The following is a 25,918-nucleotide window of genomic DNA, read 5'->3' as shown; positions in this document are numbered from 1 at the left end:
TTTGTTCCACGTCTACAATCCCCTGTGTTGCCCATTCTTGCTTCAGCTCGTCGACATCGATATCCATTAAATCACGGCAGGTGACAACGCCTTTACTGGAGTTGAGGGAATTGTGCAACTCGACAGTAATATCATACTCGCCTAACTTGGGTGACTCCCGAAGCAGTTCCACTTGCGTTGCCCTAGTAGTCTCAACTAACAGGGTACCATTCCTCAGGCGTTTGATAGAGTTCAGTGTACCTGCGAGTCCTTCTAAACCTTTATGTATATAGAAAGGAGACACTTTTTCAAATGAGCCCTCCTTCCTCTTAATCACAATGAAAACATTGTCATTTATGACTCCATGAGCCCTGTTACTCTTTTCCATCTGCATATCTGGAGGACTAGCCTCCCTCATGCGCTTGACTGATTGCGAAGTTGGTGAAGGGAAATACATGGTTGCCATGTGCGTCCCACGAGCAGCTAGGGAACGAAACGTCAGCCCAGACAGAGCCTCGTATGCCTGGGGAAGCCTTATACAACTGAGGTGTGGCAGGTTCCTCAGAGGTCACCCGCTAGCGACTGTTCCACCTCAACAGCCATGCATCTTATCAGCGCGCAGCACACCTTAAGATTGAAGGGTTTTTTAGGGAGGTATGTACCATCCTCGCGATCCAGGCAATCAAGCCAAGATCCCCGGTCCCTGCGACACACAACGTTCCACCGTTGCGCCACATGGTGGTCGCTGAAGCATGCCCAGAGCTTACGGTGTCAGAGGACTGGCGGCGCACACCAGTCCCCAGCTCGGGGATCCTGGGTTCGCCAAGCCCGTACCCAGCACATAAATGCTGAGTCCCCTGAGGGGGGCACCAACATGTTGTTGTTGTTGTGGTTTGATGCAGCTCTCCATGCTACTCTATCCTGTGCAAGCTTCTTCATCTCCCAGTACCTACTGCAACCTACATCCTTCTGAATCTGCTTAGTGTATTGATCTCTTGGTCTCCCTCTACGATTTTTACCCTCCACGCTGCCCTCCAATGCTAAATTTGTGATCCCTTGATGCCTCAAAACATGTCCTACCAACCGATCCCTTCTTCTAGTCAAGTTGTACCACAAACTTCTCTTCTCCCCAATCCTATTCAATACCTCCTCATTAGTTACGTGATCTACCCACCTTATCTTCAGCATTCTTCTGTAGCACCACATTTCGAAAGCTTCTATTCTCTTCTTGTCCAAACTGGTTATCGTCCATGTTTCACTTCCATACATGGCTACACTCCATACAAATACTTTCAGAAACGACTTCCTGACACTTAAATCTATCTCGATGTTAACAAATTTCTCTTCTTCAGTAACGATTTCCTTGCCATTGCCAGTCTACATTTTATATCCTCTCTACTTCGACCATCATCAGTTATTTTACTCCCTAAATAGCAAAACTCCTTTACTACTTTAAGTGTCTCATTTCCTAATCTAATCCCCTCAGCATCACCCGATTTAATTTGACTACATTCCATTATCCTCGTTTTGCTTTTGTTGATGTTCATCTTATATCCTCCTTTCAAGACACTGTCCATTCCGTTCAACTGCTCTTCCAAGTCCTTTGCTGTCTCTGACAGAATTACAATGTCATCGACGAACCTCAAAGTTTTTACTTCTTCTCCATGAATTTTAATACCTACTCCAAATTTTTCTTTTGTTTCCTTTACTGCTTGCTCAATATACAGATTGAATAACATCGGGGAGAGGCTACAACCCTGTCTCACTCCTTTCCCAACCACTGCTTCCCTTTCATGCCCCTCGACTCTTATAACTGCCATCTGGTTTCTGCACAAATTGTAAATAGCCTTTTGCTCCCTGTATTTTACCCCTGCCACCTTCAGAATTTGAAAGAGAGTATTCCAGTTAACGTTGTCAAAAGCTTTCTCTAAGTCTATAAATGCTAGAAACGTAGGATTGCCTTTTCTTAATCTTTCTTCTAAGATAAGTCGTAAGGTTAGTATTGCCTCACGTGTTCCAACATTTCTATGGAATCCAAACTGATCTTCGCCGAGGTCCGCTTCTACCAGTTTTTCCATTCGTCTGTAAAGAATTTGCGTTAGTATTTTGCAGCTGTGACTTATTAAACTGATAGTTCGCTAATTTTCACATCTGTCAACACCTGCTTTCTTTGGGATTGGAATTATTATATTCTTCTTGAAGTCTGTGGGTATTTCGCCTGTCTCATACATCTTGCTCGCCAGATGGTAGAGTTTTGTCAGGACTGGCTCTCCCAAGGCCATCAGTAGTTCTAATGGAATGTTGTCTACTCCCGGGGCACCAACATGGGCTCATTTAAACTCTTCTGTTAGGATAGTTAATTTTGAGGTGGAATGGCTGCTTGGATCAGGTATGAGGCCTCATATTGGTGTGGTTCCTGTTGACTCTGTCAGCAGGTGGGACTATACTAGGCATGGCTTTCACTTCAACAGGAAAGGGAAGGGAACACTGTCTGGGGGGGGGGGGGGGGGGGGGGGGGGGAAGAGATGTTCAGAGATAGGCTGAAAATGGCATTCAAATTCATAAAACAGGCAGCCAGAAAGCAAATTATAATGTACATAATTCATGATTGAATCTGGAGATATTCAAAAACTGACAGAAAAATTAGGTTCATCCAATTATAATTCAGCCAGCACACAGAATCAGTTATCCTTACTGCATCGGAATATCCAAGGACAATGGGGTAAACTTAGTGAGTTGCTCATTTGTGTTGAAGAATTAAAGGTAAGCAAACCAGTTGATATAATCTGCCTCTCTGAATGTCACATGACCATGGTATAGATATGTTAAATATTACAGGATTCAAGTTAGCATCTTACTCTGTAGAGAAAATGTGGAGAAAGGAGGAGATGTCACATTTGTCAGAAACTGTTTTGATTTCATGAATATTGACATTAATAAATTTTGCTCAGAGTGACACTTAGAAGCTTGTGCAATGGAATTAGTATTCCATAAGAAGTCCTTTACAATAGTAAATATATACAGAGCATTTTCAGGAAAATTTAACCTCTTCATTAATTTTAATCTGGAAGCTCAGTTGTTCCATCTCACAGTGATTTTAATGTGGATTTATTGAAAAGCTCTGTCAGTGAACAGTTATTGCAATCAGTGACACTGTCATTCAGTTTAATTCCTATGGTTAACTTTACAATTAAGGTATGTAAATGCTCTAAGACTGCTATTGATAATACCTTGGTAGACAAATCTAGGAAAAAAAGTGATATCACAACCAATAGTAAATAGGCTATCTGAGCAAGACATGCAGCATCTTGTGTTAAATGTTGAAACTTTCAAGATAAAAACTGTGTTAAGGCTGAGTACAGGAGGGTAATAAATCAGTCAAAAATTGAGGATTTTGGGAGATTGCTCAAAGATGTGAATTGGACAGACATTTACAATACTTCTGACTCAAATGGAAAATACAAAGCATTCATTAATAAAGTTACTTCCACTATTGAAAACTGCTTTCCCCAAAGGTGACTCAAATCAAAGAGAAGTCAAAAAATAAACCAAGTATTACACACGGAATTTAGACACCATGTGGGACAAAATGGAGACTGTATCTACTATCTAGGAACAGCTGTGATGTTATCATTGTAATGCATTACAAAGAATATTGCAAAATATTAAAGTGAGTAATCCAGAAACTAAAGCACCTTTATTAAGAGAAAAAGATAATTACATCAGGCAACAAAATGAAAACTTTATGGAATATAGTGAAGACAGAGACAGGTGGGGCCAAAAAGGAAGAGGAACACAGAACTCTAATAATAAACGAGACATTGGTAACAAGTGTAGTGTTGCAAACCTCTTAAACAAGTACTTTGTTTCTGTTACTGAGGGCTTGGGGTTATTAGGTTCAGTGAACAGTGCATAACTTCAGTAAAATGGAAATGACACTCACATCTCCCAAAGAAGTAGCATCCATCACAAAATCTACGTATTCTAGTGGGTATGATAACATATCAGTGAAGTTAATCAAAGAGTGCACATGCAAGTTGAGTTCTATCTTAAGTTATTTGTGTAATCAATCTCTTATCAGCAGAACATTTCCAGACTGGCTTAAATATGCTAAGGTTGAGCCTCTTTACAAGAAGCGGGATAAAGAGATACCATCAAACTATCAACAAATTTCACTTTTGCCAGCTTTTTCAAAAATATTTGAAAAGGTTGTGTTCAAGCATCTCCTTAAGCATCTGACTGCAAATACACTCCTGGAAATTGAAATAAGAACACCGTGAATTCATTGTCCCAGGAAGGGGAAACTTTATTGACACATTCCTGGGGTCAGATACATCACATGATCACACTGACAGAACCACAGGCACATAGACACAGGCAACAGAGCATGCACAATGTCGGCACTAGTACAGTGTATATCCACCTTTCGCAGCAATGCAGGCTGCTATTCTCCCATGCAGACGATCGTAGAGATGCTGGATGTAGTCCTGTGGAACGGCTTGCCATGCCATTTCCACCTGGCGCCTCAGTGGGACCAGCGTTCGTGCTGGACGTGCAGACCGCGTGAGACGACGCTTCATCCAGTCCCAAACATGCTCAATGGGGGACAGATCCGGAGATCTTGCTGGCCAGGGTAGTTGACTTACACCTTCTAGAGCACGTTGGATGGCACGGGATACATGCGGACGTGCATTGTCCTGTTGGAACAGCAAGTTCCCTTGCCGGTCTAGAAATGGTAGAACGATGGGTTCGATGACGGTTTGGATGTACCGTGCACTATTCAGTGTCCCCTCGACGATCACCAGTGGTGTACGGCCAGTGTAGGAGATCGCTCCCCACACCATGATGCCGGGTGTTGGCCCTGTGTGCCTCGGTCGTATGCAGTCCTGATTGTGGCGCTCACCTGCACGGCGCCAAACACGCATACGACCATCATTGGCACCAAGGCAGAAGCGACTCTCATCGCTGAAGACGACACGTCTCCATTCGTCCCTCCATTCACGCCTGTCGCGACACCACTGGAGGCGGGCTGCACGATGTTGGGGCGTGAGCGGAAGAATGGTCCTCGCCGATATCCCAGGAGCAACAGTGTCCCTAATTTGCTGGGAAGTGGCGGTGCGGCCCCCTACGGCACTGCGTAGGATCCTACGGTCTTGGCGTGCATCCGTGCGTCGCTGCGGTCCGGTCCCAGGTCGACGGGCACGTGCACCTTCCGCCGACCACTGGTGACAACATCGATGTACTGTGGAGACCTCACGCCCCACGTGTTGAGCAATTCGGCGGTACGTCCACCCAGCCTCCCGCATGCCCACTATACGCCCTCGCTCAAAGTCCGTCAACTGCACATACGGTTCACGTCCACGCTGTCGCGGCATGCTACCAGTGTTAAAGACTGCGATGGAGCTCCGTATGCCACGGCAAACTGGCTGACACTGACGGCGGCGGTGCACAAATGCTGCGCAGCTAGCGCCATTCGACGGCCAACACCGCGGTTCCTGGTGTGTCTGCTGTGCCGTGCGTGTGATCATTGCTTGTACAGCCCTCTCGTAGTGTCCGGAGCAAGTATGGTGGGTCTGACACACCGGTGTCAATGTGTTCTTTTTTCCGTTTCCAGGAGTGTAATATATCGTCCAAGTCACAGTCTGGGTTTCTTAAGGGTTCTGTTATAGAGAAAGCTATTTACAAGTACAGTGAGAATGTACTTAATTCATTAGATAACAAATTAGAGCCTACAGGCATTTTCTACAAACTGCCAAAAGCTTTTGACTGTGTGAATCACAGCCTTCTCTTAAGTAAATAAGAATATTATGGTGTCACTGGCAGTGCTGCAAAATGGTTCAAGTCTTACCTAACTAAAAGGAAACAAAGGCTGTTGTTACAAAACAACTGTGCAGTAACCAGTCAGTCTTAATTTGATTGGGAATTAATTACCTGTGGTGTTCCTCAAGATTCCATCTTGGGTCCATTGCTTTTTCATGTATATGTCAATGTTCTCTCATCTGTTACATTGCCAGATGTTAAATTTGTTTTGTTTGCAGATGATAAAAACATTGTAATAAGTAACAAGTCAGGTACAGATTCAGAAATAGCTGCTAATCATATTTTTACTGACATTAATAAATGGTCTAAAGCTAATTCACTGTCATTAAACTTTGAAAAGATCTACTATATGCAGTTCAGAGCCTGTAAGAGATTTCCTTCCAGTATGTGTATAAAATATGAAGACATGCAGTTCAAATAGGTTGACAGTGTTAAATTTCTGGGATTACTACTCGATAATAAATTCAGTTGGGAAGGGCATACCACAGAATTGTTGAAGAACCTAAACAAGTCTGTATTTGGAGTGAGAATGATGTCAGATGTAGAAGATATACATATAAAAAAAAAGCTTGCGTACTCTGCTTACTTTCACTCTATTATGTCATACAGGATCATATTCTGGGGTAACTCATCAAACTGAGCAAAAGTCTTTAGTGTACAAAAGTGTGTAATAAGAATCATTTGTGGAGTACATTCAAGAACGTCATGTAGAAAACTGTTCAAGGAACTTTGTATTCTAACCAGTGCTTCTCAGTATATTTATTCCTTAATGAAATTTGTTGCAAGTAATATGTCTCTCTTTCAACCAATAGCTCAATACATAGTGTCAATACTAGGAATAAGAACATTCTACATAAAGACCTAAAAATCACTTACCTTGGCCCACAAATGGGTCCAATATTCAGGAACACATGTTTTCAGTAAATTGCTAGTAACCATCAAACACTTGGTTTCTGATAATGCACCATTTAAATGGAGTTTGAAACACTTTTTGATAGGCAACTCCTTCTATTCTATAGATGAATATCTGAACCAGACTGTTAGACAAGGTTAAGTAAAAATGCTTGTTACATTCCAGTTTTGACAGCACTTGGTCACAACAGTCAAGAATAGGTATTTTCTATATGACAAACTTATTAAAAGGGCATAACTATGTTTCATTCTGTCAGTGTATTTATTCTGTATATATTAGCAGTTCCAGTTTACTATAATGTATTCACCTATTTTGACAATCTCCTGACAAAAGATCAGGGTAGTGAATCTTATATTCAAATGTTTTATGTTATACTTTTCGACATGTTCCACACACACAAGAATCATCTCATTTTTGGGTCTATGGAATGAAAACTGAAACTAATCTAATTTGATTAGATTTGTAGTGGAAGTATTGTGTTATGCAAGTTTCTGTTATTCATATTCATTACAGCAATAAAAAAGTTTGTTATGAGCATACACATTTATTCATAATGTACTCAAAATACAACCACAAGCATAATACAGCAAAGCAGACAATGGCGGCTATGTTTCATATTTATCTTGTCTAATCTTCGCTGGCCACTGGCTGAAAATGTTATAAAATAGTTTCTGCAAGTCTGTTACATATTGGAGAATTTTCTTTACCTAATCTAGTTTCTTCTTTTTTACTGGAACAGGTTCACTATACACTTGTTTATATGGACATTGCCACTTCTCTAACTCATTACCCTTCTAATGAGCACTTCTGTTGAAGGTACACGACCCCATTATACCAAATATGTGTACTAATATAAAAAAATCAGTTATCTCCATAAACATAATTTGGAAGGAAAAAAAGTTGTTGTGGTCTTCAGTCCTGAGACTGGTTAGATGCAGCTCTCCATGCTACTCTATCCTGTGCAAGCTTCTTCATCTCCCAGTACCTACTGCAACCTACATCCTTCTGAATCTGCTTAGTGTATTCACCTCTTGATCTCCCTCTACGATTTTTACCCTCCACACTGCCCTCCAGTACTAGATTGGTGATTCCTTGATGCCTCAGAACATGTCCTACCAACCGGTCCCTTCTTCTTGTCAAGTTGTACCACAAACTCATCTTCTCCCCAATTCTATTCAATACCTCCTCATTAGTTATGTGATCTACCCATCTAATCTTCAGTATTCTTGTCCAAACTATTTATTGTCCATGTTTCACTTCCACACATGGCTACACTCCATACAAACACTTTCAGAAATGACTTCCTGACACTTAAATCTATACTCGATGTTAACCAATTTCACTTCTTCAGAAACGCTTTCCTTGCCATTGCCAGTCCTCTCTACTTTGACCATCATCAGTTATTTTGCTCCCCAAATAGCAAAACTCCTTTACTACTTTAAGTGTCTCATTTCCTAATCTAATTCCCTCAGCATCACCCGACTTAATTCGACTACATTACATTATCCTCATTTTGCTTTTGTTGATGTTCATCATATATCCTCCTTTCAAGACACTGTCCATTCCGTTCAACTGCTTTTCCAAGTCCTTTGCTGTCTCTGACAGAAATACAATGTCATTGGCGAACCTCAAAGTTTTTATTTCTTCTCCATGGATTTTAATACCTACTCCGAATTTTTCTTTTGTTTCCTTTACTGCTTGCTCAATATACAGATTGAATAACATCGGGGAGAGGCTACAACCCTGTCTTACTCCCTTCCCAACCACTGCTTCCCTTTCATGCCCCTCGACTCTTATAACTACCATCTGGTTTCTGTACAGATTTTAAATAGCCTTTCGCTCCCTGTATTTTACGCCTGCCACCTTTAGAGTTTGAAAGAAAGTATTCCAGTCAACATTGTCAAAAGATTTCTCTAAGTCTACAAATGCTAGAAACGTAGGTTTGCCTTTCCTTAATCACTCTTCTAAGATAAGTTGTAAGGTCAGTATTGTGTTCCAGTATTTCTACGGAATCCAAACTGATCTTCCCCGAGGTCGACTTCTACCAGTTTTTACATTCGTCTGTAAAGAATTCCTGTTAGTATTTTGAAGCTGTGGCTTATTAAACTGATTGTTCGGTAATTTTCACATCTGTCAACACCTGCTTTCCTTGGGATTGGAATTATTATATTCTTCTTGAAGTCTGAGGGTATTTTGTCTGTCTCATACATCTTTATCACCAGATGGTAGAGTTTTGTCAGGACTGGCTCTCCCAAGGCCGTCAGTAGTCCTAATGGAATGCTGTCTACTCCCGGGGCCTTGTTTTGACTCAGGTCTTTCAGTGCTCTGTCAAACTCTTCACGCAGTATCATATCTCCCATTTCATCTTCATCTACATCCTCTTCCATTTCCATAATACTGTTCTCAATTACATCGCCCTTATATAGACCCTCTATATACTCCTTCCACCTTTCTGCTTTCCCTTCTTTGCTTAGAACTGGGTTTCCATCTGAGCTCTTGATATTCATACAAGTCATTCTCTTATCTCCAAAGGTCTCTTTAATTTTCCTGTAGGCAGTATCTATCTTACCACTAGTGAGATAAGCCTCTACATCCTTACATTTGTCCTCTAGCCATCCCTGATTAGCCATTTTTCACTTCCTGTTGAACTCATTTTTGAGACGTTTGTATTCATTTCTGCCTGCAACATTTACTGCATTTTTATATTTTCTCCTTTCATCAATTAAATTCAATATATCTTCTGTTACCCAAGGATTTCTACCGGCCCTCATCTTTTTACCTACTTGGTCCTCTGCTGCCTTCACTACTTCTTCCCTCAAAGCTACCCAATCTTCTTCTACTGTATTTCTTTCCCCCATTCCTGTCAATTGTTCCCTTATGCTCTCCTTGAAACTCTGTAAAACCTCTGGTTTAGTCAGTTTATCCAGGTCCCATCTCCTTAAATTCCCACCTTTTTGTAGTTTCTTCAGTTTCAATCTACAGTTCATAACCAATAGATTGTGGTCAGAGTCCAAAACTGCCCCTGGAAATGTCTTACAATTTAAACCTGGTTCCTAAATCTCTGTCTTACCATTATATAATCTACCTGATACCTTCTAGTATCTCCAGGCTTTTTCCATGTATACAACCTTCTTTCATGATTTTTGAACCAAGTGTTAGCTATGATTAAGTTATGTTCTGTGCAAAATTCTAGCAGATGGCTTCCTCTTTCATTTCTTCCCCCCAATCCATATTCACCTACTATGTTTCCTTCTCTCCCTTTTCCTACTATCGAATTCCAGTCACCCATAACTATTAAATTTTTGTCTCCCTTCACTATCTGAATAATTGCTGAATGCCAGTTTTCTTTCTCCTGATAACGACATCCTCTTGAGTAGTCCCCACCCGGAGATCTGAATGGGGGACTATTTTACCTCCGGGATATTTTACCCAAGAGGACACCATCATCATTTAACCATACAGTAAAGCTGTATGCCCTCGGGAAAAATTACGGCTGTAGTTTTGCCTTGCTTTCAGCCATTCGCAGTACCAGCACAGCAAGGCCATTTTGGTTATTGTTACAAGGCCAGATCAGTCAATCATCCAGACTGTTGCCCCTGCAACCTGCAACTACTGAAAAGGCTGCTGCCCCTCTTCAGGAACCACACGTTTGTCTGGCCTCTCAACAGATACCCCTCCGTTGTGGTTGCACCTATGGTATGGCTATCCGTATCGCTGAGGCGCGCAAGCCTCCCCACCAATGGCAAGGTCCATGGTTCATCGAGGGGGAGGGAGGATAAAATAAAAAAAAAAAAAAAAATTAACAGTGAGCAACACACTGTAATTCTGCATATGTGATGATGCTAATTTGTCAGTAATGTTCCATCTGAGATCATCTATTGGGCGAGGATTGTCAACATGCACTTCGCTTTTTAGTGCTCCCCATAAATAAAAATTACATGACGTTAAGTCTGGGAACCTTGGGGGTCGGAGGCCTCTCCTTACAAATCTGTCTTCAGGGAAAACATTGGTGATGTGGGCCATACTTTGGGTGGATGTGTGAGTGGTTGCTCCATCTTGGCAGAATACTGTATACAGCTTCTCTGCTTCTGTTAACTGTGCATAGAAAGTGTCAAAGATCTCTAGATATCTGGGGCTCTTTAAGGTGCAATTGAAACATATCGGGCCAATGATACACATGTCGGACAATGCACAACAAACACCTATCTCCTCTGACAGGAGAGGTTCTTCATTTAGAATATGTGGGTTGTACTGTGACCATTATCTGTAATTCTGGGAGTTTACATAACCTGACAAATGAAACCACATCTCATCTGGCATGAAGTGAAGCAAGAGGTCCATGTAACTGTTAGCTAATGAAATGTTTTTTTCCTGATCCTCAAATTTCAACTCTTGCACTTCAATCACACAACAGAGGCTTTCAATTTCATATCTTTTAGTACACTATGTATGAGATATGCCAACCTGCTGTGATAAACTCCTTACTGACTTGTGAGGACTTCTCGTAATGTCCATGCAAATTCTGTCCGTAGTTTCAGAGGTACTCACTGTCAGTCACCTATTCATCTACACATTCTGAATGAATCTTACAGCCCTCCATTTCTTGTACAGGAGCTTTTCACAACAACTGACACATGAACACCCAGCTTCTGCTCAACTTTGCGGTAAAATGCTGTGTAATCCACTTTCGAGACAGTGTTGCCACTTCACAAGCAATTTGACTAGAGATGATGAAGTGGTATGAGAGATGTACCAATTTTATGTGGAACACCCTCCAGAATGTAAATAAATATCTAAAATTATAGGTTGATTAGCTGGTTGATTCGGAGGAAGGGACCAAAAAGTGAGGTCATCGGTTCCATCAGCTTAACTCGGTCCCATCGGCTTAACCCTTTGAGACCCTCTGGCAATAATTGTGCACATTAATTTTACGCTGCAACAGAAGTAGTTTTTCCCAAAGGAAATCTGAGGTACACATTTGTCAATGTTCAACCTTTTCATGTAGCAGAGCACAGCGGTTTATGACCAACAGAATACACGGATGTGACTGGTTTGATATATAACTTTATAACTGAATATTGTTATTTTTTGCACAGAAATTATTGAATGATCGTTTTACCGTGTTTTTCGTAAATAGTTATTTTATTCCATAAAATGGAACTAAGTTAAAAAGTACGTTCTGAAAGTGAATACATATTCTTGTATAAAACTTGAATCCAAAGTTAATAAAATGTCACCTAAAAGCTTCACAATATAAAGAAAAATTTTCCTTCCTCCAGAAAAAAATTCAGGTCTGAAAGGAATATCTGGAAGGAAGTTGGCCAAGCCCTTTCAAAGGAACCACCCTGGCATTTGTCTGAAGTGATTTAGGGAAATCACGGAAAAAACCTCAATCAGAATGGCCAGACATGAGTTCGCACCATCGTCCTCCGAATGCGAGTTGTAATCTTACCCTCCCTCACATCACTATTAAAATGCTCTGTTTCTGCACAAGTTTTTAAAGCTTTGTGAGGTATAAGATATACAAAAGAAAAACTTCTTACTTATCTTCATTTTCTCTTACTGTTGGCTCCAGTTCTTGCATCTAGGTGTACATTCTTGTGGCTGAGATTTGATTTATAATGTTGTGGGTTCCTGATGACTAAATAAATGATGAAGATAATTTTAACCATACGTACAGTGTACTACCAAATTAGTTGCTTTTTACACATTTTTATCCTGAAATATAATACACCGTATACAAAATCACCCCCCCCATGAACCATGGACCTTACCGTTGGTGGGGAGGCTTGCATGCCTCAGCGATACAGATGGCTGTACTGTAGGTGCAACCACAATGGAGGGGTACCTGTTGAGAGGCCAGACAAACGTGTGGTTTCTGAAGAGAGGCAGCAGCCTTTTCAGTAGTTGCAAGGGCAACAGTCTGGAAGATTGACTGATCTGGCCTTGTAACAATAACCAAAACGGCCTTGCTGTGCTGGTACTGCGAATGGCTGAAAGCAAGGGGAAACTACAGCCGTAATTTTTCCCGAGGGCATGCAGCTTTACTGTATGGTTATATGATGATGGCGTCCTCTTGGGTAAAATATTCCGGAGGTAAAATAGTCCCCCAATCGGATCTCCGGGCGGGGACTACTCAAGAGGATGTCGTTATCAGGAGAAAGAAAACTGGCGTTCTACGGATCGGAGCGTGGAATGTCAGATCCCTTAATCGGGCAGGTAGGTAAGAAAATTTAAAAAGGGAAATGGATAGGTTGAAGTTAGATATAGTGGGAATTAGTGAAGTTCGGTGGCAGGAGGAACAAGACTTCTGGTCAGGTGACTACAGGGTTATAAACACAAAATCAAATAGGGGTAATGCAGGAGTAGGTTTAATAACGAATAGGAAAATAGGAATGCGGGTAAGCTACTACAAACAGCATAGTGAATGCATTATTGTGGCCAAGATAGATACGAAGCCCACAACTACTACAGTAGTACAAGTTTATATGCCAACTAGCTCTGCAGATGATGAAGAAATTGAAGAAATGTATGATGAAATAAAAGAAATTATTCAGATAGTGAAGGGAGACGAAAATTTAATAATCATGGGTGACTGGAATTCGAGTGTAGGAAAAGGGAGAGAAGGAAATGTAGTAGGTGAATATGGATTGGGGCTAAGAAATGAAAGAGGAAGCCGCCTTGTAGAATTTTGCACAGAGCACAACATAATCATAGCTAACACTTGGTTTAAGAACCCTGAAAGAAGGTTGTATACATGGAAGAACCCTGGAGATACTAAAAAGGTATCAGATAGATTATATAATGGTAAGACAGAGATTTAGGAATCAGGTTTTAAATTGTAAGACATTTCCAGGGGCAGATGTGGACTCTGACCACAATCTATTGGTTATGACCTGTAGATTAAAACTGAAGAAACTGCAAAAAGGTGGGAATTTAAGGAGATGAGACCTGGATAAACTGAAAGAACCAGAGGTTGTACAGAGTTTCAGGGAGAGCATTAGGGAATGATTGAGTAGAACGGGTGTAAGAAATACAGTAGAAGAAGAATGGGTAGCTTTGAGGGATGAAGTAGTGAAGGCAGTAGAGGATCAAGTAGGTAAAAAGACGAGGGCTAGTAGAAATCCGTGGGTAACAGAAGAAATATTGAATTTAATCGATGAAAGGTGAAAATATAAAAATGCAGTAAATGAAGCAGGCAAAAAGGAATACAAACGTCTCAAAAATGAGATCGACAGGAAGTGCAAAATGGCTAAGCAGGGATGGCTAGAGGACAAATGTAAGGATGTAGAGGCTTATCTCACTAGGGGTAAGATAGATACTGCGTACAGGATAATTAAAGAGACCTTTGGAGATAAGAGAATGACTTGTATGAATATCAAGAGCTCAGATGGAAACCCAGTTCTAAGCAAAGAAGGGAAAGCAGAAAGGTGGAAGGAGTATATAGAGGGTCTATACAAGAGTGATGTACTTGAGGACAATATTATGGAAATGGAAGAGGATGTAGATGAAGATGAAATGGGAGATACGATACTGCGTGAAGAGTTTGACAAAGCACTGAAAGACCTGAGTCAAAACAAGGCCCCGGGAGTAGACAACATTCCATTAGGACTACTGACGGCCTTGGGAGAGACAGTCCTGACAAAACTCTACCATCTGGTGATAAAGATGTATGATACCCTCAGACTTCAAGAAGAATATAATAATTCCAATCCCAAAGAAAGCAGGTGTTGACAGATGTGAAAATTACCGAACAATCAGTTTAATAAGCCACAGCTGCAAAATACTAACACGAATTCTTTACAGACGAATGGAAAAACTAGTAGAAGCCGACCTCGGGGAAGATCAGTTTGGATTCCGTAGAAACACTGGAGCACGTGAGGCAATACTGACCTTACGACTTATCTTAGAAGAAAGATTAAGGAATGGCAAACCTACATTTCTAGCATTTGTAGACTTAGAGAAAGCTTTTGACAATGTTGACTGGAATACTCTCTTTCAAATTCTAAAGGTGGCAGGGGTAAAATATAGGGAGCGAAAGGCTATTTACAATTTGTACAGAAACCAGAAGGCAGTTATAAGAGTCGAGGGACATGAAAGGGAAGCAGTGGTTGGGAAGGGAGTAAGACAGGGTTGTAGCCTCTCCCCGATGTTATTCAATCTGTATATTGAGCAAGCAGTAAAGGAAACAAAAGAAAAATTCGGAGTAGGTATTAAAATCCATGGAGAAGAAATAAAAACCTTAAGGTTCGCCGATGACATTGTAATTCTGTCAGAGACAGCAAAGGACTTGAAGATCAGTTGAATGGAATGGACAGTGTCTTGAAAGGAGGATATACGATGAACATCAACAAAAGCAAAACGAGGATAATGGAATGTAGTCGAATTAAGTCTAGTGATGCTGAGGGAATTAGATTAGGAAATGAGACACTTAAAGTAGTAAAGGAGTTTTGCTATTTGGGGAGCAAAATAACTGATGATGGTCGAAGTAGAGAGGATATAAAATGTAGGCTGGCAATGGCAAGGAAATCGTTACTGAAGAAGAGAAATTTGTTAACATCGAGTATAGATTTAAGTGTCAGGAAGTCATTTCTGAAAGTATTTGTATGGAGTGTAGCCATGTATGGAAGTGAAACATGGACGATAAATAGTTTGGACAAGAAAAGAATAGAAGCTTTCGAAATGTGGTGCTACAGAAGAATGCTGAAGATTAGATGGGTAGATCACATAACTAATGAGGAAGTATTGAATAGGATTGGGGAGAAGAGAAGTTTGTGGCACAACTTGACCAGAAGAAGGGATCGGTTGGTAGGACATGTTCTGAGGCATCAAGGGATCACCAATTTAGTATTGGAGGGCAGCGTGGAGGGTAAAAATCATAGAGGGAGACCAAGAGATGAATACACTAAGCAGATTCAGAAGGATGTAGGTTGCAGTAGGTACTGGGAGATGAAGAGGCTTGCACAGGATAGAGTAGCATGGAGAGCTGCATCAAACCAGTCTCAGGACTGAAGACCACAACAACAACATACAAAATCACACAAAATTCTTTTAGTTAAACAGCTGAGATAGTGTTAACCTGTACAAGAATTGATAGTATAAATGATATTGGCTATTTATATAAAAAAAGGTAATGTTAGAAAAGGGTGTCCCATTTCAGAGTCAAGTGTGGTGACCACTGCGCTACCTCATTTGGTGCTAAAATTATACATGGTCACTGAATATATAACTATGCTTTTATAAGAATAGGACAGGTGGTCGGCCATGACTATGGTGAAGAAACTATCTCAGTATTTGCCTGAAATAATTTAGGAAAACCTAAATCGGTATGGTCCAACAGAGAAAACTCCCGAATATGAAGTCAGTATCTTAACTGCACTGCATCATTCAGCTTAGTCCTGTTGTACCATATTCTTTGATTTACATACGATTTGCTCCAGATAATTTATAAAACATAGTTTTTCACTTCACTTCTGCACACACTAAGGACACTTTCCGGTTAATCTCCTGCACTGCTCCAGTCTGTTTGGAAAATTGACTCCAGGCCTGTAAACATGCATCTATGGCCCAAGCATGTTTTTATGCCATCCGTTTGAAAACATGATGGTTGAAATGTTGAGCTCAGAAGAAGATAAGACATTACTAACACGCACTATAGATCTTGGCACATGTTTTTCTTGTAAAAGCATTAAATTGTGATTGTGTATTGTAACATGACAGTGTGTTATAGTTATCCCCTTTCATCACTGACCATTGCTGTGAGTCCACTAAGTGATCTTTAATTGTCTAATACGTTTAACTTATGAAGAATGTTTTATAGATGCCTTTTTATATAGATACATTTTAGTAATAGTTTTTATCTCCTTGGTCAGTTTATAATAAAATTTTATTCTCTGTCAGGAAACACTGTTTTGAGTTTTTTGTTTGTTTTTCATGGTAAATGCAAGTCCAAATTAGCTCTTGTTTAGAAATATTAGTGAAATATTTACAATCTGTGAAATGATAGATTGATATTCGCTGTAAAGATGACATGTTAAGTTGCAGACAGACAAAACAGATGATTACACATTGAGTTTTTGGCCAAAGCCTCCTTTAGAAAGAAAAATGCACACACGTTCACACAAGTAAGAACACCTCATGCACACACATGATTACGCTTCTCTGGTTGCACTGGCCAGAACACAACTGCATCGTGTTGAATGGAAGCAGTAATCCAGAGTGGGATGGGGAAGGGTGGTGGATAGCAGATGGGGTAGCAGAGAAGTCAGCACTGCCTGGCAGAGCATGCAGTACAAAGCTACCATGTACAGAGTCAGAAGTCTAGGGGTGAATGGGATCGGAATACAGAAGGAGCTGTGAAAGGGAAAAAACCAATGCGGCGAGGAGTGGTGCACAATGATGGTGACAGGATGTGAATCGGGAGGTGGTGGTGGGGCACAGGGATGGGGGGGGGGGGGGGGGGGGCGAAATCTGTGGTGGAAGTGGGGCAGTACATTACCATATGCTGAGGCTGGCATGATTTTGGGAACAGAGAATGTGTTGCAAAGATAACTCCAATCTGCACAGTTCTAAAAACCTGGTGGTGGAGGGAAGTATCCAGAATGCCACATTGTGAAGCAGCCACTGAAACCAAGCATGTTATGTTCACTTACATGTTGTGCCACAGGATGGTCCGCTTTGGTCTTGGTCAAAGTTTGGCAGTGTCCAATCAACTGGTAGGACAGTTGGTTGGTAGACACATCAACATAAAAAGCTGTGCCATTCTTGTATTAGAACTGGTATATGACATGATTGCTTTCACAAGTGGCCTAACCCCTGATGGGATAGAATAAGCCTGTGACAGGACTGGAATGGGAAGTGCTGGGTGCTTGACTGACCAGGTCTTGCACTTGGGTCTTCTACTGGGATATGATCCCTGACAAAAGATGTGGTTCAGTTGTTCCAGATTGAAGTGGTATTTGGTGGCAAAGAGAGTGCTCCTCAGCTGTTTCTTGGGGGTGGAGGGAAGAAATGGGGTGTGTGGGGATATACCATGGGAAATCTGTTTGCAGATTATGTTTGGGGATAGTGCCTGTCTTTGAAGAACTTTGTGAGACTTTCAGCATACTGGGAAAGAGAATTCTTGTTACTGCAGCTATGCCATCCCCAGATGGCCAGGATTTTAGGTGTGTAAGGGATGTTAGGTGTAGAAATTCAGATACCTTGGGTGGGTTTAATGTGGACAGAACTCCAAATCACAAAGATATCATCAATAAACTGAACCACACCATGGGTTTGGGGTTTTAGGAGGCTAGTAAGGTTTTCCCTAGATAACCCATAACCAGGTTGGCATAGAAGGGTCTGATGCCTGTGCCACAGATTTGTTTGTATACCTTCCCTTCAAAGGAGTAGTAGATGTGGGTTCAGATAAAGTTAGTAAGATTTATGAGGAATGAGGTAGTGGGTCTGGAGTCTGAAGGATGTTGGAAGAGGTAGTGTTCAATAGTGGGAAAACCATGTGCATGAGGGGTGTTGGTGTATATGGAAGTGGCATCAACAGTTATGAATAATGATCCAGGAGGTAAAGGGGTGGAATGCTGGAGAGTCAGTGAAGGAAGTGGTTGACATTGTTGACGTGAGAGACCAGTATTCAGCAATAAGTTGAAGGTATTGGACAATGAGCCAAAATTCTTTCAGTGGAAGCACAATAACAAGCTACAATGGGGCGTGCAGGATTTGTCAAGAGCTTCAAGGTCAACAACAACACTTCCACAAGATGCAAAGATTGTGAGATGATTCAGCTTACTTTACAATCAGTGCTGAGTTATTGAAAAAACTGGAATCAAAAAGAATATCAATAAAAAATCTTTAGTGGAGAAATCTCGCTCTCTGTGTTGGCATGCAGACGACATTGCTTCCATTATATACTGTCCTTTAGCGTAGTCTTCTGGGGCAATGCAGCCAAGGTGGAACAAATATTTATTATACAAAAGTGTGAGGTAAAAAAAAAAAAAAAATCTATGTAAAAATGTTAACTAAAATCCTCGCAGAAGTCTCTCTTGGATCTGGAATTGTTATATTCACATACTTACATATTCACTTTCTAATGATATTTATGGTAAGTAATAAGAATGAATTTAAGATGAACTCTAAAATTCACCACAATAACAGAAGTAAAAATAAGTTCTACATAAACATTACCCTGTCTGAAGAAAAGAATTTTATAATTTAGTGCAAATACCTTCAACAAGTGGCTTGCAGACATTAGGCAGAAAAATGAGAATCTCTAAATACTTAAAACTTAGGTGCAATAGTATCTTCTATAATTTGTCAGAAAGTTGAAATCAGATATGTGATTTCCAGTTAAAACTGCTGTTCACATTAAATTTGCTGTCATCTTTGGCATTACACAGTGTGAAAAGAAAATAGGTACACGGTAATCTGCACAAGATACAGCAACTTTTTGGGATGACCCAAATTTTACAAAAACTTTTACATTCCTCTGCGTATATGTTCATAAACGTGTGTTGTTGACATTTTTGAGAACAAAGTGTAAATACATTAAAAACTCTATATGGTTTGACATTTATAAATCAGTATTCTCCCAGATGCATTTCAAATGAATAAAAGGTGAAAGTACAACATCCGTAGCACCAATAGAGTAAAACTACATGCCATGTCGATAACCTCATAAGAACTAAACTGAGGTGCTGCAGCACCCTTGTGACTTGCCGTGTAGATGCCAGGTGGCACCATCATATTAATTTGCAATCTATTGAAATATTTTTAAATTAGACCCACAAAATTTTTTATACGCAATTTAAAAAAAAACATATAATACTATATGAAGCACAATGGTAAATCTTTACACCTGATTCTTGCACAGATATATGGTGTATTTCACCAATATAAATTACGTGTATGGAAAAATGTAACGGTAACAAACATTTGTAATCCTCCTAGACTATCATTAAGTGCTATAAGGTGCTCAATACACCACAATAGCTGATGACCTTACACGATGATTTTTTTTATTTATATCCTATACATACCATTCACTAATCCACCCAAGCCCAGTTATACAAAAAAAATATTGTACGCACCTTAAAACAATAAATCAAGAAACCATGGGAAGGGGGTGGGAGGATGGGTGGATAGAGGGGAGGGGAAAGGGGGACATGGGGGAGGGGAAAGTGGGAGGGGAAAGGAGGCAATGAGGGAGGGGGGGGGGATGGAATTCTAGGAAATGTGCAGGGAAATGTATAGGGAATGGGGCAGAAAGAGGAGGGGGGAGAGAAAAAGGGGTAGTGGGGTGGTACATAGTTAAAAGTTATTTGTCATGGCAAGAATAAAAACATTTGCATTCACATTGAATTTGCGGTACGTTTGCAAAGATCAACAGTTAAAATATGGTGCTGGAAAGGAAATAATAATGTACTAATGCCACCAACAGCTAGTATGACAGCAACAACCACTTGACTCCCAGCAGGAGAAACCATCCCACCATCAACAGCCAGCACAGCAGCAGAAATCAATCCACCACCATCACCCAGTACAACAGCAACAACCACTCGACTCCCAAATAGAAAAATCAAACAATCATTGCACTTAAAGGATTTTTTAGTGCCAGTGAGCCTAAGGCAAATACAAAGGTAAGAAATGTTTTTATTCATGATTGTACTGGTTCCCAAACATTTCCAACAAAAACTGTAAATAAGGAAAAAGAGAATAGGAAGTGTAAAAATCGTATAAAGAAAGCTATTCTTGAAACCTTAGGCAAAAACCACCACTTTTTTAATGCACTTGAACATAAATGGCATGGTTACAATCCATCAAAATGAAAGAATGAATACAATTGATGAACTACAAATTTCACTTTCAGAATGTAAAAATATTAAAATAGTTCGTTTAAATGAGAATTAGCTTACTAAAGATAGTATAATAATTTTAAATAAGTTTAAAAAAATTCAATGTAGTCTCAAGTTTTTGTAGAACAAATAGTATTCATGGGGGCTTGTGCATACTTGTAAAGAACTCTGTACAGTATAAAGTAAAATACGATTTCAATTTTCTAAATGAAGGAGTATTTGAAAGCTGCTCAACTGAATTAGAAAAACGAAATATTATTATTGTTTCTATATATAGAATCCAAGGTGTAGAGATAACAAAATTATTTTTACCAAAATTAAAAAATCTTTTACAGAAAGTCATCAATGAGAAAAAGAAAAAGATATTAATAGCAGCTGATTTCAATATAAATTTATTAAATCAAACAAATTACTCAATAAATTTTATGGACTTCATCCAAAAATTTGGTTTCAAGGTAAATTTCATGGAAATCACAAGAGAAAACGAAAATACAGGAAGCTATATTGATAACATTTTAACAAATTATAAATTTGATGATGCAAATAAGTTATGTGTGGATTTAGGGCTCTCGGACCACTCTGCTTTGTTCATTGAAATAGAAAATGCAAATGAACCAAGCACTAAAAATGCTTATAGCAAAAGGCATTTTACTGCTGAAAATTTAAAACAGTTCTGCTCTAAATTAGAAGAGTTGGAGTGGCAAGTTGAAGATGATACTCCAATCTCTGTACAATTTAACAGGTTTCTAGAAAGTTCTTACATGTATTTAATGAAAAATTTCCACTTAGAGTATTCCACACAAAGGTTTCAAATAAGCTAAATTGGGTCACCACTGGAATAAAAATATCCAGTTGGAAGAAAAGACAACTGCACAAGGAGTTGAAATACAACAAAGACCCTGTTTTCATAAATTATGTCAAACGGTATAAAGGCTTATTTAAAAGGGTAGTGAAAGCTGCAAAAGAAATGGTACATAATAAATACATCTTGGCTCATGAAAAAAAATCAAAGGCACTCCGGTCTGTCATAAAATCAGAACTGGGTATGAGAACTAACAGCAAACTTATCTCCAAAATTCAGGTGGGAAATAAAACTACAACAAATCCTGCTCTGATTTCAGAATCTTTTGAGAATTTTTTTTTATAAATGTATCAAAATCAGTTGCCGATGTAGATGGTTATACCAAAAAAGTACAATTATGTCAGAAGGCGGAAGAATGCTTTAACAAATTTTAAAAAATTTCAGCCAAAGATGTAGAGAACACTATATTACAGCTCAAAAAAAAAAATTCTGCAGGGTGGGATGGCATACCTACTAAAGTAGTTAAGTCAGCTGCCAGGATAATAGTTCATCCCCTGTGCTGAATGATCAATAAATCACTCAAAGAAGGCCACTTTCCATATGCCCCGAAGAATGCAGAGGTAAAACCTTTGTTCAAAAAAGGTTTAAGAGAAGCTATAATATTTGTAAAAGTGGTAGTAATGCAATTCAAAAAATTATAGAAAAATCAAACATACTGTCAGATAATCAGAATGGCTTTCCGAAAGGCAAAAACACAATAGAAGCCATAAATTAGTTTGTGAAAAAAATTTGTTCTGCCTAAGACTAGTCTAGTAAAGTTGCAGGATTGTTCTGTCACCTCACAAAAGCATCTGATTGTGTAAACCATCAATTGCCCCTGTATAAAATGGAAAAATATGGAATTGGAGGTCGCGTTTTAGAGTGGTTCAGGTCATACCTCACAAAGAGAAAACAAAGAGTAGTTGTATCATCAAGCAAGGGAAATTTCTTCTCTGAATAGACGATTAGTTCACAAGGCATTCCACAAGGCTCAATGCTGGGTCCAATTTTATTCTTACTTTACATAAATGACTTGCCACTAAACACAAATTCACACTCAGTTTCATTTGCTCATGATATGTCTGCCCTCATAGAAAGCAATCACTCAGAACAAATTCCCTCAACTGTCACAAATCTACTAGACAGTTTAGGAAACTAATTCCAACTAAATCGATAAAAATTGAATATTGGAAAAACACATTTACTACAGTTTAAAACTACAAACTCTAAGATAAATGAAATTCATATTACATGCAGAAACCAGGAACTGGAAGATTCAGATTGTGTTAAATTTTTAGGAATACATGTGGACCAAAATTTATCCTGGTCTTCACATATAGAATACTTAGCAAATAAGTTAAACAGCCTGACCTTTGCTATGAAGATTTTGTCATATTCAACTAGCATGGAGATAAGAAAAGTTGTTTATCACAGCTATTTTGAAGCTGTTATAAGGTATGGCATTATCTTTTGCGGTAATACGAGCAAAATCATTAGAATATTAAAATTTTAAAAATCAATTGTTAGAAATATGTGTAATGGAAGACCACAGAATCTTGTCGCCCACTGTTAAGAAATCTAAAAATATTAAGTGCCCCCTGTTTGTACATCTATGAAATGATTATTTTTCTATACAGTAACCCTACGTTATTCACAGACAACAATTTTAAGCATCAAAACAGCACTAGGAACAAGACAAACTTCATGCTTCCTACTCACAGGTCAAAGTGACATGCACAAAGCCCAGAATATATGAGCATGAAAATCTGCAACATGCTAAAAAAGAAACAAATAAACAGCATGGAGCTAGGGCAACTGAAACCAAAGATGCACAAGTTATTAGTGGAGAAATGTTATTACTCCACAGAAGAATTTATGAATGATGATGTGCAAGTCTGAGCAATGTTTTTCCATGCATGTAATTTATATTTGTGGAATGTGCCACGTCTCTATATACATGAATCAGCATAAGGATTTACCTCTGTGTTTCCTATAGTACATAACATGTTTTTTTTTTTTTTTCAAATTGTGTATAAGAAATATCATGGGTCTAATTTCAAAATATGTCAATACATCACTGATTAATAAGATGGTGGCACCTGACGTCTACGTGACAAGTCACAATGGTGCTGCGGCATCTCAGTTTAGTCCATGTGAGTTTTTCAACATGGTGTATAGTTTTACTCAATTGGTGCTGTGTACATTGTACTTTCAGCTTTTATTCATTTGGAAACCCATTTGGGAACATTCTGTTTTATAAATGACAAACCATGTGGAGTTTTCTTTAATGTATTTACACTTCGTTCTCAAAATGTCAAAGACATCATATGTGTGTGAACGTATACGAGAAGGTATGTAAAAGTTTTTGTAAAATTTGGGTCATTCCAAAAAGTGGTTGTATCTTGTGCAGATTACTGAGTACCTATTTTCTTTTCATACACTGTAATGCCAATCTGAGGATGACAGCAGGATGCTGCCGAAACTAGTAATTGGAATAAAAGTCTTAAAATCAAGTGATCAGGGATCAAACCCCCCCCCCCCCCCTCCCCCCAAACACACACACACAAAACAAAGTAGCTGTCTTTCTGCTCACTAAGTAACATAGAAGTAATTTTCATACTAATGTGGACAGATTGGCATGACTTTACAGAAGTAGCACACAGTGCCTGCTGCAGTGAAGTAGGTTTTGTCTCCCTCCTCATACCTGAAGGGTCTGCATTATGATGGAATTTATGGCACACAGTGTGAAAATGAGTCAATGAAAGAGTATCCTTTTACAAACATGTCATTTCGCTAATAAATGGACATTCTTCATGATGACATCAAGTATAAGTACAATAATGTTTGCAGTTGTGCAGAACAATTAATACTGTCGTTGTCCTGCCAGAAGATTTTTTTATTAAAGATGTTTTTATTAAATGTTAAGATGTTTTATTTAAGATGTTTTATTAAATACTAAATACTAATACTATCTTTAATAATTGCAGGCACTGTTTTCTCTACAAGCAGCTCATTAATTTGATCAACAGGACAGTGTGATGATGAAAAGTTAACATGTCCAACAGAAGTCAGAAGCCCTATATCTTTTTTGCAGCAAACACTTCAAAGATATCAGGATCCATAAGTATTTTTACTGCATATGATGATGAAGTGTAAATACTATTCATATGAAATACATGTTGCAATAACATTGTTAGCTGAAAACAACCGTTTGTGTTCGCATATTTATAAGAAATCATCTACTCGTGAAAGGTTGTCTGCTGAAAAATATATAGATCTTCAATAAACACCATGAACTGCTGTAAAAGGTTCATTTAATACTAGATGTACTATTGTGTTTAGAATAAACTTTCATGCTCATAGTTAGTTACATTCCATTGTGGATATAGTAGCATTAATTCTCATAACAAAGCAGATGCAAAAGTTGAGGCATGGCTGCCCACATTTTTCAGTTTTGTTGTTGATCTGGGAGATTTCAGAGTGAAGCTGTTACATATGGTTGGCCAAGGTAAGAAGAAAAAGAAAGATGCTTGTCTGTCCATCAGTATCTCTTATCTTCAGTTTCTGCCACAATATTAAATAATATGTTCAGCATAAAATATATAGATAACAGCCCAAAATTTATTTATTTAGGAATGCCTCAGCCTACAAAGTTAAAGCGATAATGAAAACAGTTGGTCACGTAGAGTTCAGGTATGATTTCAATATCTAATTCAGAATTTAATTGTTAGTAATGGTTGTTTAAATGTACTGATTTAATAACGGTTTCTTTATTTCTCCCATTTGTGCAATAATAAAATGAAGCAAATACAATAATTATTCACATCTACAAATATAAACTTTGATTCATTTCTCAATAAGGTTGAAACTTTGCTAAACAGGCTTCATCTAGGCCCAAAATAAGGGCATTTGAACATTTGGTTTCTTGAAACCACCGCAAGGAACGAACTAATACTTGATGTAACAACCACTTCCAATTTAAAACAAACAATAACAGCTCCAACAATAATCACAATAAATAAAACTCCTACCCTGCATCAAATACAAGGTAAGCACTATTGAGGAATATGTTTCGTGGGTAGTCTCACACAATGGACAATAAGCACAAATTTCTTTTTCCCATGTTCCTATGTCAATAAATGGCAATTTGACAGAATTTTATAAAACTGAGAAATGTGCAGGGAACTTTTAATTGTTTCCTTGTACCTGCATAAGCCAGGAGTAAAGAAAGGCTGGCTTAAAAAGCATTTTTCACTCGCTCATCAGCTGCACTTTCTGTTTACAAGTCAAACTTTACATGAGATGAGAGTGTAATACACAGTTACTTTCAACAAAAAGTGGTTTTTTTTTTTTTTTTTTTTTTTTTTTGGTCACAGATTGGCAGAAATTAGGCAGGCCCCTCCCGTAAACAATATAATTTGTAGATAATAAGATATATTATAGTCAGTGGCCAAAAATACAACAGAGAAAAAATGTTACAACTACAAGTAATGTAAACTTAAATTGGTGCCATTGAAC

At 38.9% G+C, this 25,918-nt stretch overlaps 1 protein-coding gene across 1 annotated transcript in view; it reads left to right on the top strand.

The window, feature by feature from the left end:
• Window positions 1-24,707, top strand: part of LOC126478038 (protein SERAC1) — a 136,802-nt gene extending 112,095 nt beyond the window's left edge. Inside the window, exon 10 of the mRNA XM_050103668.1 lies at window positions 24,388-24,707. Within this exon, the coding sequence (XP_049959625.1) occupies window positions 24,388-24,439 (52 nt within the window). The 3' untranslated portion in view covers window positions 24,440-24,707. The remainder of the gene's footprint in view (window positions 1-24,387) is intronic.
• Window positions 24,708-25,918: the final 1,211 nt, after the last annotated feature.

The sequence above is a fragment of the Schistocerca serialis genome, chromosome 1 (assembly GCF_023864345.2).
Source record: "Schistocerca serialis cubense isolate TAMUIC-IGC-003099 chromosome 1, iqSchSeri2.2, whole genome shotgun sequence".
Lineage (NCBI taxonomy): Eukaryota > Metazoa > Arthropoda > Insecta > Orthoptera > Acrididae > Schistocerca > Schistocerca serialis.
This window is presented reverse-complemented; position numbering and strand designations above follow the sequence as displayed.